This window comes from Xyrauchen texanus, chromosome 42 (assembly GCF_025860055.1).
Source record: "Xyrauchen texanus isolate HMW12.3.18 chromosome 42, RBS_HiC_50CHRs, whole genome shotgun sequence".
Classification (NCBI taxonomy): Eukaryota; Metazoa; Chordata; class Actinopteri; order Cypriniformes; family Catostomidae; genus Xyrauchen; species Xyrauchen texanus.
Genome location: NC_068317.1, coordinates 10,349,829 through 10,367,958, shown reverse-complemented (window position 1 = coordinate 10,367,958; position 18,130 = coordinate 10,349,829). Strand labels below are relative to the sequence as shown.

Here is an 18,130-nt window from a genome sequence, read left to right as displayed (position 1 = left end):
TATCAAAATAAATGTGAAATGTGTATTGTGAATGGAAAAGTAATTCTAACAATATCAAACGAACAAAATGAATCCAAAAAGGGAACAATGGATGGAAAGAGCAAAATAAAAAGCACATAAAGCAAGCAAAAAGATAAGACAGCAAATGTGAGATGGGGAATACTGTAGGAGGCCAAAGGTAAATCCCAGTATATCATTTCAGATTGGGTGGGCGATTGGCAACTGCACTCTTCCATCACACAAATTTTCCAAACACATTTATTACTGCCGCTATTTTTGGAGAGGTGTACGCAATTAGGGAATAAAAGCTGGTATGTTATGCTAGCTGAGGGATCCGTGATAACGTTAGCAAATTGGGTTATCCATCATGTGAAAACTGTCAAGTAGATTGCAGACATACAGTAGAAGACGGGACCCAGAAAAGGCCATTATGGCGATATCTAATATCAAAGCACAGGTCCCCCTCAAACGTAAAACACTGGATATGAGTCTGCATTCGTCATGGAGTCGCGTACGGTTAAAAATGGGATCATTTTGCCATCAGGAATCGAATAAAGCACTAGGCATTATTATCTTGATCAGATTTGCTTTATAATATCCTGGGGCCAAAAGAGAGGAACATGTCTTAGTTTCTTGGGCACAGTTAATTGTGTTTAACTGTACCACAAATGACAGTTTTGTATTGGTTGCTTTATTTAAAGTGCTCCGATGGTAAAGCATTAATAGTTATATTTCACTTTCTTAATATAGAAATCTTATTTTTATTGGAAAATACTATTTTAATTGATACTATATCCTAATATATATTAGTTAAACCTTTTAAAAATGTAAAATGTTTGTGAAAATTTTTGAAAGATGGTACAAGTGAATCGTAGAATCAGTGTTTCAGTTATAATTTGCTAAATTAAAGGAAACTTTCCAATCAAACTTTGGCATGTCCGGAATTGAATTCTAGTGTACTGCTGACAGCATACTGTACAGTATACAGTACAATGAACAGGCTACTGCTTACTATATTATTTTAAGAATATGTGAAACTGAATGCATTTTGTAACGATACACATTTCAAATACTTTATCACTCATCTCTCATGAGCTCATTTAGGCATGTTTAATTTAGTAAAATATATACAGTTATAATTAAAATACAAAGTTATAAAATAAGAAACAAAGCTATTTTTTAATCCAATCATGTGTAAAAAAACAAACAAAAAAAAAAAAACATCATAACTCCAGCAAGTCTGATCCAATTTTGAGTCACAAAAAGATGTTAGAAATTGGGCATACTACTACTGGTTAAATCAACCACATTTCATTATTTATTGCAATACCATTGCAGAATACTCTGTCATCCAGGAATCTGCTATAAAGCGATATATCTAAAACACATATATTAAATATAAATTCATATAGGGTTTTCATTGACATTAAAAAATGGTCACAAACTTGTGCATATATGCAACATACACCCAGTGACCACTTTATTAAGAACACCTGTACACCTACTTAGTCATGTGGTTAATTAATACAATGGCAAACGGAGTATAAATTGCCTGACTCTCATTCCATCTCATTCTGTCCATCACAGAGGGGTCCTTTCTAAAATGGGCCAAAAATGAAAACGGACATGTTGGATCATTCATTTGCTTTTCGCCTTCAAGGTACCAGCAACCATCAGTGCACAAAGCGTATGATAAGACTGCTGCGTTAGCGCCTATCATAAGAGTATCATACCTAATTGAAATGAGTCTATAAGATTGTGCATATGTGTGTATTCCTATAAACTATGATATAACTAAAGTCCTGTGCATAAATAATTAAATAAGATATGAAGCATGCATGCATTTTATTTTCAACAGAAGACCCCATAATAGCAGAATCACAGTCGGAAGTGGGTGGAAAGCAAGTAGAGGGAGCAATAAGGCTATTTGCCGAGGGTTTTGCTGCTGATGTAAGCAGCTGAAATTGCCATAATCAAAGGCAGCACCACTAAGACTTTGTACTTGATATATATATATATATATATATATATATATATATATATATATATATATATATATATATATATATATATACACACTGTATATATAAATTATGATCCAATGTGAATTTTCTTGCTAAAACAATATGATCGTGTCTGGTAACATGTGCATGTAAAATGGCTAGAAATAGCATTTTAGCTTAGCATAAAGCTGACAATTTACACAAGGTTTATTTCTAATTCTTATGCTCCAAACTTCTCTGTCTGCTCGTATGAATGTAACACATCATAAGAAAGTGTTTCACTGCACTTTGGATCACATCATTTATATGTATAAATGTTTTCCATCTGAAAGAACTAAATAATTAAATGATACAAATGACAATAAAGCGCAAAGTAATCTCTTCAGTAATCTAAATTATTTTTGATTGTAACTGTATTCGAATTAGCAATGATTTAAATTGTTACTGTAGTGGAACACAGTTACTTATATTTCAAATATGTAATCCCGTTACATGTATTCCATTACTCCCTAACCCAACCTCCCTTGGGCTTAATGAAAGAACAGATTAAACATTCACGCACATCAACAAATGCAACAACCTCCAAGTGCTCATCTTTATACAAATGAATTATTAACAAAACCTATTAAAAAGGCATGCTCCAGATGCAACTGTGATATAATGAAGCTGTAATGGATTAAGAGGAAGAACAATAAATGAAATAAAATAAAATCACATCCGCAATTAAGATTAACGTTTGATTATAAATTAATTAAAGTGCACATATGAGGATAATGCAATAGAGCCTGTGGTTGCATTATCAGTTAAGAAAGTCTTTCACAGTCTCATAACCTCGTCTGTAATGAGAGAGGGAATGGTGTCCTTATGACAAAACGATAATGCATCATGGAGGAACTGATGCCTAGGCTTCAAAAGGAAAGTTGTTTTTAGAGGTGGAGTGAATTATTACATTTTACTTACAGACTATAAAGACCTTTTTTTTCTTTTCTTTAGAATAATGTGCACAGACAAATCCTATGCATAAGACCAGCAACATTTCAGTAATAACGTAATCAGGGTCAATTTAAATCAATTTAGCTGTTTTATGTCACTTTCCTCCAACAATCAGCAATTGATGATGATATAGAGTGACGGTCAGCTATGAGACATTAACACAGTAGGAGAAACTGTGAAAGAGTCAGCACACAGATGTGAGGAGCTTTCCTCTTCTGGGAATAACAAACTTCCAGGCTTTTATCCCAATTATCATTCCGTACAGAAACATCATATACAGTATTCCCTACATGGTCCTATAGAAACACATTGCTAAACCTATATTTTTGCAAAATGACATTTGTGTGGCTCAGTGAACGTATCACAGCAGTTTTCTGGTGAAATGAACACTAGAGGGACTTAAACATCACGATTTGGCACCCATTCACTTGCATTGTATGGACCTACAGAGCAGAGGTTTTCTTTTAAAAGTATTCATTTGTGTTCTGCATAAGAAAGAAAGTCATATATATCTGGATTGGCATAAAGGTGAGTAAATAATGAGTGAATTAAAATATTTGGGTGAACTAATCCTTTAAAATTTGATAAAGCTATTATATCCAAGGACCCACTCAACATAATTTTGCAAAAATGTCACCACAGTCACTTTTTTTCTTCTTCTTGAATAAGAATTATTCCTCACCCCCCAAATAAGGTGTAATACAAATGAAACAAAAGATAAAGCACAACTGCTTCTTCCAACACTGGAAGCTGCAATGTTTTTATTGACAGGTTTGGAGATACTTGCACTTTATAATTTATAACTTTCCAATTTTAGCACCGTGCAAGTCATGAAAAAAAAAAAAACAGATTTAGAGGAAAGTAAGTGAAAAGAGGTGAAGAGAAACCGGTGATATTCTTTACACCATTCTTGCCAACTCCTGTCTCTGGAGCGTTAGGCTTCTTTTCCCAAGAGCTCTCGCTCTCTTTCATATCTCGTCTCACCTTGGCTAAGAGCAGCTTAGAGAATCTAGCTCTAATGGGAGCAGCCGTCAATCAAATCATGAGCATCAAATAGGTGACAGTTTGAAAATGTCTGAAAATAGAGGTCATTTAGTTTCACACTCTGTGGAAGCTTAATACGTACCAAATCTTGTCCATTTCCTGCAACACACACAGTAGGAAAAAGCCTTCAAATAGCTGATAATCAACAGTTTGGTGACTCAAAGTCTTGACACCTACGCAATGCTAAGCTAACCTGATGGCAAGGACAGAGACAATAGACTTTAGTCTGTGTCGATGCCATATATAATTTCACATTGTCATGCATGCTTATGTCGCCAATTTCATGTTCAAGTCAACATGGAATCAAATTTTACTTTATTTACTTTTTTAACATACATTCCTGGTCTTAATGTGAATTCATTGATGCACATTATTGTCTTTGCAATCTCTCCTCAAAATGTAATCACATAGGGACACAATATTTTGCTACCGAATGTTCTGGTACCCTGATATTGACCCCATTCTGCCACATTACTAACAAGCACCATCTTCCATCAGACATTTTATATCAATTCAAATGTGTTTACCTTTTCCTGTTGTGTGACTTATTGCATGTTGTGTTAGCAGCCTCAGTTCTAGTCCCATGGAAACCAGGAAGTAATTGTGTTTGCATAATCAACGATGAGTGCAATTTAGATGTTGCAATTTCCATTTACGATAAAACTTTTACTCCACTGACAGTCAGGTGCAGGGTTGGGGTTTGATTTGGAGGGTAGGGTTAGTAAAATATGCATTCCTGTTGACTGTATTACATCATTTACAACTAGCAACAACTCACTTTTGGTGCCACTCTGTGGCCATTTCACCACAACATATGCCCATTTTAGCAACAACTTTTCATGATAAAATGTATTTCCAATGGATAAAATTAAGCCTTGACCTAATTTATTAAAAACATTTTCCCATTCAATATCCTATCTCATGATATTTAAGGAAAGTGGTATCCACAGCATTTCACAATTCCTCTTTTAAAACACACTCTCGAATCCTAGTTCCTTTTATACAACTAGACTGGGTTCCAACCACAATTCATTGATTCATTCAAAGAGGCCCAATAAGAAACAGCAGTAATAAAAGAAGGGTATCTGGGTAATTGAGACTTGCTTTGGAGTGACTGTAAAAATGGGAGAGGGTGTGTTCACTAGTCCAGGCCCTATTTTACAAACCATTTTACGGCGAAAAAAGCCTGGACTCACCACGGTTTACTGCCACCCTGACCTTCCGATTGGAACAATGTTAAATGCAGACATACTGGCCCCAGACATTTGGTAATTGTCTCAGAATATTTATTCAGCCGTATAAAGATGTTTTTCGCAGATGAGTTTTGTCTTTAGAGATATAAGTGCCATATTCATGAAGGGTTTGGAGATTTTTGGCCATGTAGACAAAATTAAAAGGCTTTCATTGATTTTATAGACGTGGGTTGTGCTGTGTGGACAAAATGTGGATGAAATCACACACATGCAAACACAAATGCATATGTTCAATACAAGCCTGCAGATGGGTTGGATGCAAACATTGTGACCTCTAATAGGTTCATTTAATTTTGTCTAAAAGCCCTCCACAAAAAAACTTGCTATATAGCAAGTATTTTTGAGTGTTTGTGATGGTAGTAATTGTGAAGTAATGGTGGAAGTAAATGGACGAATTCATCCATTGACTTGTTATTGACTTGACTGATGACACTTCTGGGTATGCATTTATTATATAAGGTGAAGGGCAGCAAAACCGTTTTACATCACTGTGAATGCAACACTCAATAAGCACAAATTAATCAATGGCTTGTCTACTGTGCACAGCTATTGCATGTTGGAAGCCTTGACCAGGCCAGTGTAATGGACTTTCATTTGATATTCATTTGAACATGCTGGAAAATTAACGACATGTTCCCTCAATGCATTCTTTCACTCGCTTTCCATGCAAAAAGCATCCGTTATGAAAAACCACGCAGGTCACATGGAAGTCAGCAGATACACGCTCCATCACATACTTTCCCAGACTTTATGCAATATCCCATAGAGTGATTGGTAATACTAGCAATGATTGTGAAATCCAGGGTAAACACAAATAAAGGAGGGGGTAGCACTGCTACCACCACTACACAAAATTGCCTTGTACTTTGAACTAATCGACAACTCTCAGAGTGCATGTAAGAGTGTTGAGTTGTGAGATGTTGACAGTTAATTCTAACTGGCACAAAAGTGCTATGTCACAAAGATATGGTTCTTGATGGAACATATTAATACACACTGGGGTTGACACAACCGTATGAGTAGTATTAAGACCGAAACATACTCTACGCAAGTGTGTGAGAGCTTCTAGATGTGCAAGCTCAATTTTGTGTGTCATTACATTGCAAAATGTGGCAATGTGTCTGTGACTGACAGAAATTAAATGTACCTTCATTGAGCCTTATCCATTTCCTGCTGTATGACCTTTGAACAGGAAATCCTCCTTTCCAATGTCATTGTCATAGAGATAAAGTAGAGTTTTCCTCTGTGTTGCTTCTTTTAAAAGAATAAACAGTTAAATATGGTAGAAAACTGTTTTGTTCAGTGGATCAGTGAAAAAAAGGTCACCTCAAACTCTGCAATATCAACACACCTACTTCTAATGAGCTAATGTCGTCATGCACAGTTCTGTTTATTTCAGGAGTCTGACACAATGGAAGTTGTATTAGCTAGCTTTCATTTAGAAATGTAAATGTTTGTTTGGGGTTTGTTTTGATTTATTGTTTTCCCACTGAGGGAATCGGCCTTTCCAATTGGAGTGATGCAACTGTTTAGAATTTGTATGCATTATAGCATTTACATAGATTACAGCCCTTGCAAGCAAACACATATGAAAGTATGTAATTTATTTCATAGGTGTGGTGACAAATATTACAATGTATTTCACAAATGCTTCCTTCTAAGTGAGATGCAAAGTGGTGTGAAGTTTTAAACTCGCTACTTAAAGTATATGAAGGATGATTTACATGTAATCAGATCTCAAGCAGATAAGGTTGCACTGAGGTTTATTGCTTTGTGTTTTTCTTTAGGAGGGTAAGAGTACTACATACATATTTAAGATCTATTCCATGCATACTAAACGCTCTCAAATACATTTTCTCTTTCAATTAATATCTCAAATGTTTCTACTAGACAGAAAAGATATTACTGTAAATAGAGCAAATTGATATTTATGCTATTAAGTCTCCTGCTTCTCAAATGTGTCTATTGTATCAAACTGACAAAAATGTATAATACTGAATTAGTTCAAGAGGTGTTGTTTATTTGTTTCTTAAGTGATTTGGCTCACAATTAATGGTAAAGTGATGAGTGAATTATTTTTTATTATTATTGATATTAATGTAATTCTTTTTTTTATAAAATATGTTATTTAATTATATTTTTATTGAGAGTAAATTTTGCATATTTTAGTAAAAATACAAATCATTCAAATATTAACATTTGAAAAAAAATATATATATACAATGATATTGAACAATATTAACCTTTGTGCATTGTTTGTTTGCGAGTTGCAAACAGTTAATTGAAAGAGTGTCAAAACATCACAATCTGTCATGCACAGGGTGATCTGGTGACCTCTGCTGAAATAAAATAAAAACAATTGCAAGAAATAACAACTATGTCCAGTAAGATATATAGTATAAATATATATATATATATATAGAAGGAATGAAACGCTTCATTAGCATATTGTTATTCTGAAAAGTATATACTTGTTTTGGGTTCTCCTGTAGAGTATGTATTCACCACCGCTGCAGGACACTCAGGATTGGCTGCTGCCCTTTTGCTGCCACCATAGATATTGGCAAACGTACTAGCCAGAATATCGAGTTGGTGTGCAACCATGTCATATTCACACTGTGGCCAAATGATGGGGGATCTCAAAACAGCTGGGTGGGGGGTTATGCTCCTGCTGGGAAAACAGCAGCTGGCAGCCTAATAATCCTCCTCCCACTGCATCCTGGGAAAGGTCACACACTCAGAGTGACATATGTCAATCATTGCCTTTGCTTCACTGCCTGTGACAAGACAATTATCCGCTGCCCTAATAAACCCAAAGAGAGTAATTACTGTTTAGGAAACAGACATGCTGGCCTTCCATAGTAATTTTCATAACTTACTGCTAACACTTTTATAACCGTCAAGGTAATCTAGTGATTGAGGTAATTCATTATTTAATGTGCATGCATCATTTAAATGCTCTCAGCTCAAAACAACAAATGTTGGTCAATTACATGCCTCCTATGATTCCTTGATTTGGAAAACATGGACGGACTACGGAATCCAGTCAAAAAACAGAATTAACTATAAAATGTTGAATGTCACTGAATTTTTGGGTATAAAATGAACATATGAATGCACAATTAAAATAATATATGCCCAAGTACAATGATTAAACCACAAAAGGCTGAGATGTAAATACATGTGCAGGTATTATGTGATGCATGCTGCAAAATGAATGTGTGAACTGGCCGTTCATTCACTGATATCTCATAATAATCATCACACACACTGTGAGCACTCATCTACTGTTAAGCACATTGCATTTACTGTTCTGCACACTTTGTATTTATAAAATGAAATGGAAGAGATTTTAGCGATTTGATAAGCACATTAAGCCACATACAAACTGCTTTGACGGAAGTATAAAGCTGTCAACACACAACAAAACATACAAACTAAACGACCTTCATTTGGCTTGCTGCCAAACAAAATATTAATTTAACCAGAAGCTTGAAACTGAAGAAATTGCGAAAAGAATATATTACTACTGTATAGTAAAATGTAATAACTATGTAATATTTATATATATTTTTTTATTAATAATAATAATAATAATAATAATATCGCATTAGTAATCACATTATATATAAGCAATATCCCACAAGCAAGAGTGCTGTTGTAATGAATAAACATGTTCATAAATGTTTTCATTAATACCGTAATTTAAATGACCAGCACTGTATTTGACAAAAAAATAAAATAAAAAAAATTATCTACTTTTGTGTTTTGGAATGTGCTGTGAGGATCTGCAAGCACTTCATTTGATACAAAATAATGCAATTTTATATTGAAAATTATTTTTGTTTTCATTTGATTTAAGTTCTATTAATTCAGTTGATTGGGCAGTTGTTTAAAATAAAATATAATTAAACATTAAAACACAGAATTATGAAAAAAAAAAAGAAAAGAAAAACAAGGGAATTTGCAAAAAATAAACAGAATTTGGGAAGAAAATATGGCCCTACAAGTGTATATGTCTATATCATACACAATATAATACAGTATATAAACAACATAGATGATACAAATTCTGAATAAACAAAATAAATAAAAACAACTCCATAACCCTATGTATAGACCCAAAGTAATTGAGAGTAATGCCTTCAAAGCCTTTTGATTGGCTAACCAAAAGTGGATTTTCAAATTTTCAATCCATTTCATGTGAGCATATTTAAGCCAAACCTGCCAGTCACCACTCTCTGTTGGTGCCACTCAGTGGATATTTCACCCAGATACTGGAGCTCTACGTACCCATACATTCAAAAACACTTCCAGCTTCAGCCACTCGGGTCAGTGATTCTAAATTCAGTAAGCACACACTGATTTTAGCAGCAAATCTTTTGACCTATTGCTGCCGAATACACAGTTCAATCATTCTGACCATTCATGGGGTCTTTAAAGTGAAGTTTGGTAATGTACAGATGACATCTCGCTCCCTGATACACACAGAAGTGATTCTGTACACGTTGCCAAAACAAAAATTACTGGTGGATTTCACATGATTTGTGATAATAAAGCCTCCTTGTTATTACATTTTCCCACCCAGAGAATTTTTGATAATTTACTTGTGCTATAAGGGCAGCCACTGGGACACAGGTAAGAAATCAGATTATAGTGTTTGTTGGTCTGTTCCTTCCACAGGTTGACTCAAGAATTACACTACAAAAGGTTGATGAAAGCAGCTTTTCATTTTTAAAACCCAGGTTTCAGACATAAAAACTAAAATCAAGGAAGAAATTGTTGTAGTAGTGGTCAGAGATCTGCAGAGAATGTTCCTATTTCTTGCAAAATTAAAGTAAATTTCAAAAGTGATGGTGCCCTTCACCTTATATAATAAATGCATACCCAGAAGTGTCATCAGTCAAGTCAATAACAAGTCAATGGATGCATTCGTCCATTTACACCATTACTTAACAATTACTACCATCACAAACACTCAAAACCAAGCTCCAACCAATTTAAATCAATAAAACAACCTTTACATCATAGCACAGTGGTTTCCAAAGGTTGAAATTGCTGGACAACATCAAAGCTACAAGAAGGTAAGGGTGCTTACCTGTCTGCAGAGGGTGGACGCCCATTGTGGAGCTTGTTGACCTGGGCGTAGAGAGCCTCTAAGGGCAGGGGTTGGTCTACTGGGCTCTGGGGATGCTGTTCTTGACTAGGGTTCTGGCTCAGATCCATACTGCTAGCCACAGAAGAGTCCAAAGAGCCAATCCCAGCATAGGTGTGCTCTTCATCAGAACTGAAGGTGCGACTGATGTCCTGAATTTCCGCATAGTCTCTCTCTTTGGTCTGTCGTTCTCGAAGCTCCCTTGTCTTAGATTGAATCCTACAAATGCAAGACATAATTTAAGGCTTAGATGTGTATGCAGTCTTATGTTTAGGACCTCTACTAAAATACTCTTACTCATTTTGTAGTGGATAGTTTTATCTAGGGTTGACAGTATTCTAAGGCTATTTTCACAAAAAGGTTGGATTGCTTGGTCCAGACCCTAGATATGATTCCATCCCCTTCCCTCTACACATGAAGGTCATTTTAAATATTGTATTTTTTGTTTCCATAATGTGGTATGTTTGTGTCATCTATGTAAATATCACTGTGAGTACTATCAAAAGTTGATTACCACTGTAAAAATGGATGATTCACGTTTTGTCCCTTTGGTTTCACTACCAAAACCTAACATGCACAGAACAACATATTATATACATCAACATATCATTAACAGCAGTTCACTTCCGCAAATTAACGGCAGTTCGACTTTCATATCAATTGCAAACTTCACTCCTGTTCATATGAACCATACTACAGGTGCCAGTTTCATCAGAAAACAGCTTTCACACCAGAAAAACTGGGGAAAAAAAGAAGAAAAAACTCATACTGACTCAGAGGCATGTAGAGAGACAGCACACAAAGGGGGTGTTCACACAGAACACATTCTTATGTTACAAGAAATTATATAATATGTACATCCATAACACAGGTGTCTTGAGACACATTTGTTTTTTTTAATAGCTGGAGTTCTTTAAACATGATACTGTGTCTTAAACGCTCTGGTCATGGCATGAGATGCTTGTTGAAATGGTCAAAGACATCTGTCTAGCGCATGTTCACATAGAAAAACAATTGGGCAAAAAATGTCTCCTGTGTGAATGGCAAAATTATGTGTTTGGTGTGAATGACCCCTAATATTGCCCTCAAAACCTCTATTAAATAAATCACTTTTAGAACATCAACATCTTTTAAACTTCTGTTAAAAGCCCTGATAGCCCCACACTTACATGTGAGACAACGTGACTTTGAAGAAAGACCTTTTGGTTTAAGTTAAGACTTTCTAGTGCATTGAGTTCCATTGAGCTCAGGACCCCCTACTGGCATAATGGGCTTCTAAACTTTTGCTTTATCTGTTTTATTTGATTTATTATGGAAGTCCTTCACTACCAGCGGAATCACCTAAATGGAAAGGAAGAAAGAGCACTGAGGCCCTGTTCATTCAATTCCATTTTTGAATAAATTTAAAATAGTTTGCACTTGAGTTTGTGGCCCCTTTTTGCTGAAGTTAAACAGGAAGAGAATGCAGGGTTGTCAGTGCATGGACTCCCTGACACAGCCATTGGGGAACCTTCCCAAGAAGAAGGGAGTGATTTCTCACAAGCCATTTCTTAAACAGCAGGATGAACTGGCCACTCTGATCTTCCGCCAACCGCCTCTTTCTGCCTTCCCTCAAACTCTTTCACATTCTCTGTGTAGGGGCTTTCAAAGGCCAGTCCTGGTGGGCTGAACTGAAAGAGTCTTTTTGTGCCTAATAGGCCGCATGTGTGGTTGTGTGTGCTGTGTGTTGGGGGAAATGGATCCTCTGGAATGGAGTTGTAGTGGAATAAGTGTAATGGACTGGTGTGGAAAGCCTCCTGTAGGGTGACCTCTGCCATTGGTACCCAGCCATCTTATCAAATCCAGATGGGCCCCGGAACTTGAAGGATGCTCCTGTTGCAAAAACCGGTGGACGTCTTGCAATGCTACCAACCTTGGACCAGTTTAGCCATCCAAACTTCTCAACACCTCAGGTTAGAGTTGACCTTTGACCCAGACATCTATCTGTCAGGTCTTTGATTGACAACTGCTGTATTGAGGCCAAGGAAAGTTGTAGGATTTTCCCAGGGAGACTGAATGTGTCCACACATTCTCATAAGCACAATCTAATTTACGAACAATGAGCATTTTCTCTCGGTCACAGTCTAATACAATTACAATGTCATTGACTGTCTCTCTCTCTTGAGGAAATCCAATTCACTGTGCCAGAATTGTGTGCATTTGTGAGTCATGTTAATAGTCTGGCAGTGATGGGAAACCTTTCAACATCAGCATATTTTCACATTTTGTTCTGTTCCAAAATCCATTGCAAGTTGCGTTTCCCATGCTGAGTGCGATTAGTATGGTGCCAATGTAGAGCAGGACTACACGGTTATGACAAACATAATTATTTTCAATTATTACACTTGATATTGCAATTGAAATAATTCTAAATATTAAAAATTAAATAAAACAATCTAGTTTTTAGGGCCCAAGCACTGAATGTACAAAGACACTATTGTTCTTCTAAAGATTAGTATTAGGGCCCAAGCACTGAAAGTGAGGAGACCCTATTGTTATTATAAGGATTATTAGGGTCCAAGCACTGAAAATGTAGAGGCTGTATTGTTCTTTATTGTAGGGGGCTCCGTAGCACCACCTAGAACATGGGCATGTTCACATCCCTTTTGAGCTACAGTTACCAAACTATGTACACATATAGATCTCATCAAGCTGGACAACTTTCACCCTGACTGTCATAAGCTCTGCCAAACAGGAAGTTGGGCATTTTGATTGTTTGAAAAATGCATGCTCTGGAATTACATCAAAATTAAACCAAATGTTTGTCCTTGCAGGCTGATCCTGCCATTGATATGGCTATTGTGGGTCTCGGTCACAGCGCCACCAACTGGCAGAAGGAAGTGTGTCACTTACAACAGACTCTACATTACCTAAAGTGCTTCAATTGTTTAGACTGCTGATGGAACATTTTGTGAAGTTGTAGTCAAACTAGAATGGTGGCATATATCTATTAATGATTAGGGTCTAAGTTTATATTAATGTTGAGTTGTTGCTGTGTCCACCTTGCATTGTTTTCCGAAAACCAATGGGTGGAAATGGACCCATGGTGCTTGGAAAATGAGATACATTCATTATTTGTCTCAAAAACTAGTAGATTTGTAATGCTTCAAATGACACTTTTCAAAATTGGCAACTGTAACTGTAATAAAAATAATTTATTAGAATATTTGTGCAGCTATAGTAGAGATCATTCCAAATCCATCACTTAAGAGGTTTCATAAAGGTTAGGATTGCGCCTTTGGAGGCAGCTGCCTACAGTATTTAGGCTGTAGTCAGTGAGGCAGCTCACTACTGTAGGTTTTCAAACAGGTCTTATGTGTGTGTGCATTGTGAGTGTTTGATTTTTATTTTCTGTCTGTCTTCTACATTTTGGGTCATTGAGTCTAAATCAAACCTTGCTGTTACAAGTAAATTTTTTGCCTTGTGGGGTATGAAGAGTGATATCTGATGCTGGTGAGGGTCCAGTCCACCTGCCGTCTACTCGAAAACTGATGTCACCTTGCTTCCAGTAAGAAACCTGCTCCATGCTATGACAAGTTACGGAAACTCAATAGGAGGATGACGCCTCCGGCACTGTGCCTATAATGGCTAAATCAAATCTGTGAGAGCGATATCTATGTTTGAATGGGATAATGAGCACACTGAGGAAGAGGTCTAGTCCAACCTGCTCCCTGGAGTACAAGGCTAAAACTAATTTAGTGCAGTGGCCTAGGGATGATAAGTGGGCCACACGGCTCGGTGTGTGTTTTGTCTATGAAAAGGTGGTTTACTTCATGCTGAAAAAACTGTAAGGTCATTGTATAAAAAAAAGGATACTGGTCTAGACTGAGATTGTTGTAGGCACAATTACACTCAAATAAACTTACACTGATTACTTTCAAAACTCATATTGTGCTGGTAAGATGTAATTCTGTGGATCTCTATTTGAAATAACACTGTACCCTAATCAGACTGAGACCAGCTTTGATTTATTAAAAAAAAATATATATGTTTTTAAAGTTAATCTCTAAGGTTTTGTCCTAACCAGCCTTGATACAATTATGCACAATAACACATTTTGCCAATGTTTGTTTCTACTTTCAGTACCTCACGCTGGGTAGCACCAACCACTGTGAAATCTCATTGTCTCAAATGTGTAAGCGTGAAAAAAAGGAAGTCAGAGGAATGCACGCCAAATTTACTTTGTGTCTATATGCACTTACAGATCCACAACACATAACATCAGTGACTTTACAAAACGTTCTGTGTGCATGCAATTCATTTTTATGCTTACAATTTGATTTACGGTTTCACAAATCTTACTCTGCGCATGCAAATCATTTAGGCACTATTTTACCTTCATACATTACCTTCTAATTGGCTTTGATTTTATTGCTTCATGCAGCATTTCACTTTCAGAGACAAAAGACAAATGACCTTGCACTCAAAACTTGCATTAACTTGAACATGGTCATGGTTAGTACAAGGTGTATGACTGAGTGCATTATTCAGTTTGACATTGTGGTTAAGTCTGTGTGTGTCTAACTGTAACCATAACTGTGTATACTACACGCCTAAATGTCTAGTTAAACCTGTTTAGAATTTCTTCCACCTTTACTTCATTACAAAATAAATGGTCCACTATGGTGTTAACAGGAAACAGAACAGGCTATATTGAATACATTATTACAGCCCTTTTTTTGCCCCCTTTAACAAGACACTATCTTAGTTATTACTTATTATTAGCATTCAGTTATTACTGAATACTATCCTGCATACTTCATACTGACAATTACTTTTATAAATAGTATGCATTATGCAAAGGTAAACATTCTAAACAGTTGAATGCTACATTGTTTTCACATAATCTCATCACGTTGCATGTTTATTAACGGAGTATAAGAAATACATTATTTTTTTCACCATTCACTTGCATTGTATGAACCTACAGAGCTGAGATATTCTTCTAAAAATCTTCATTTGTGTTCTGCAGAAGAAAGTCATACACTCTGGGATGGAATAAGGGTGAGTGAATGATGAGATAATTTACATTGTTGGGTGAATGATTAATGTGATTACTACAGTGGTATTTTGAGATAGTACAGGGTCCATTGGATGCATACATCAGGATTTCACTGAATGTAGAAGGTCACATGGGTATTTTGCACCTACTGTTTTATGAATACTGAGGATTTGGACATCCAACTTCATGCTTTTGGCATACTACATAGTATGCATATTCAGACAAAGGGACTATTTACTGCAGAAAAAATACGAGTAGTATGTTAGAATGCTAATCAAAACAGCCTGAATCTCATTATGTTTCACATGGTATCATTCAATGCAGTCCTATTTGAGACACACATTCACATGACTACCCACAAAACATATAAGTCAGATACCAGATAAGTCAGATAAGTGCAAGAGGAGAGAGAACATATTATCAAAATATTAGCAAGAGGGATGAAAAAAAAAATCCCCAATGAGCTTTGATAAAACAACAAAGAGAGAAAGCAAATCCCTCTTTGTGACTTTCCGGGCTCAAAGCTAATTAGTACAGAATGCTATTCTATTTGTTTGTTTTCAGGAGTAGCAGAGAGAAAGATAATACATTTGTATTCATTTGCCATGATGACAGTATGTGGATGTAAGCGTGCACACATTGTGCATTTGTGCCTGAGAGAAAAAGAAAAGAAAATGAGTTGTACGCTCTTTGTCGATGGAACACTGAGTGTTAAAGTAATTAAGAGTTAGATGTTGTGATTAGCTCACATCTGTCCTGAGATTTAGTGCATGGGTGCGAGAGAGGCTGTTATGGCAACATATGGGTCGTCATGGCAGATCTGGGGTTGTTTGTAACAAGCGAACTCGCAGCTACAAGGCACAAGGTGGTACATCTCGAAAATACCTCATTAAATGCGAGCCATTCATACCTTAATGTCACTCATTATCACGAGTGTGTACAGTAGGATATGTGAGCTGAAATGTGTCCAAACGCTTCCCTTGCCAAAACTCCTGAAGATACAAACAAGCGTGTGTTATGTGTGTGTGTTCCGTAGGGTCAAAGTGTTCTCGCTTTGGGGTTGACTTAAGTCATTGATCATGCTCTGATGTAAACACAAGATTGGGAATGAGATATTTGTGAACTATCAGACGAATTTAAAGTTAAAGAGAAGAAGTAGTTTTGAGTTTTGAAGTGAAGCGCAGAACTGTGATATAGAGTTCACACTCAGGTCTGCCTGCAGTCCTTCCTCTCTTTGCTGAATAAATCACATTGTTTATCTTTAGATACCACCAAGTTCCAGACAGACACAGCCAATGCACTCCACTCCATATGTCTAACAATGTTTAATTCAGTTAAGAAAGAGAAAGAGAGAGAGGTGCATTCCAAAGGCTGCAGGGCAGATGTCACGCTACAGATAGAAAGTTTAAGTGTAAATATGAACAGTATGGTGTGTTACTTGTTGCACTGCATGTAGAGTGTATATTTTTTTTAAATATAGGGGATTATCGGGCTAGTGTTCACACTTTTTACTCCAGTAAATGTTTCAGAGCGTATGTTTCTTTTAAAAATTATATTAATAAATAAACATTTCAGGAGGTGGCTTGAGAATATTTCTGACGAAACTGTGAATAGTGAAAATGCATCTGGCTCTTCAAGTCACATATGTAAACTTTGCTCCACCCAAACAGTGCTACTGCAGCATAGGGAAAACGTAAAACATAGCAACTGTCACCGAGTACTTGCATAGGGCTCATTTCGCATAATAAATAACATCAAATTAAAACACGGATGCATGTTGTAGGAGTGACAGAAATTTTTCTTCATTTATTTGATGCAGAGGACTGATGAAACTGAAACTAAACACTGACACGAGAACAGCTGACGCGCAAGATGCATCTTACCTACAAGAAGCCCAGATGGGGGAAAATACTGTGTGCGCACAAACAGAAACACACACGCACTGATCTAAGTCACTTGGAAGCAAATAATGAATCACATCTTTTAAAATCACTGCCCGGAATAAGTACAAACATGGACGTTAACTCTGTTTTATTTGCATATAGCATGGGAAATGAAGATCAGATTTATCCATTTGACGGAGACACATTGATGTGGTCAGGTAAATGGGATGAGCTTATTCAATCGGATAGCTATCCGATCAGTAAAAATGCATGAAGTGACCAAGTGTAAATAGGCCCATATAGCTGACTCTTGATGTATCCTAGTGTGATTTTATTTGACTTATTTTCCTAACAGCTATTTCAAAATAATTAGTATAATGATTTTAGTTTGAAGGATAGGATAATAATAACAATAATAATAAAAACAATAGAATTTAAGAAAGTTAGGAAAGCAAGAAGTGCATGTTGGATGCCAACACACACAACTACTGCTATAGAAAACACACACTTGTGCAACTGGACTTTTGACTTTTGACCTATACTGTTTTTACTGAGACACAGCCTTTGTGACAACATTCCCATGTGACAACCTGCCCCGTCATGCCTACTTTAAAAGTTTCACAGACATGCAGAGACAGATAACAATAGCAAACTGCGGGAAAACTCCAGAACAAAGTAACGTTAGTAAACATGTTAAAACCAGACTATCAAGTGCAGGTGACAAGGAAGTGCAGGTTTCCTCAGTGCTATGGCTAAAC

The 18,130-nt window shown here is 36.3% G+C and overlaps 1 protein-coding gene across 3 annotated transcripts in view; it reads right to left on the bottom strand.

Annotated features, from left to right (window-relative positions):
• The window catches only part of LOC127635303 (partitioning defective 3 homolog), a 605,753-nt gene that overhangs the window by 105,906 nt on the left and 481,717 nt on the right, over positions 1-18,130 (bottom strand). For 2 of the 3 annotated variants that reach the window (XM_052115228.1, XM_052115229.1), the window contains one exon: positions 10,392-10,667. In XM_052115228.1, coding sequence (XP_051971188.1) covers positions 10,392-10,667 — 276 coding nt within the window. The remainder of the gene's footprint in view (positions 1-10,391; positions 10,668-18,130) is intronic. The other variant, XM_052115230.1, reaches the window with a different exon arrangement.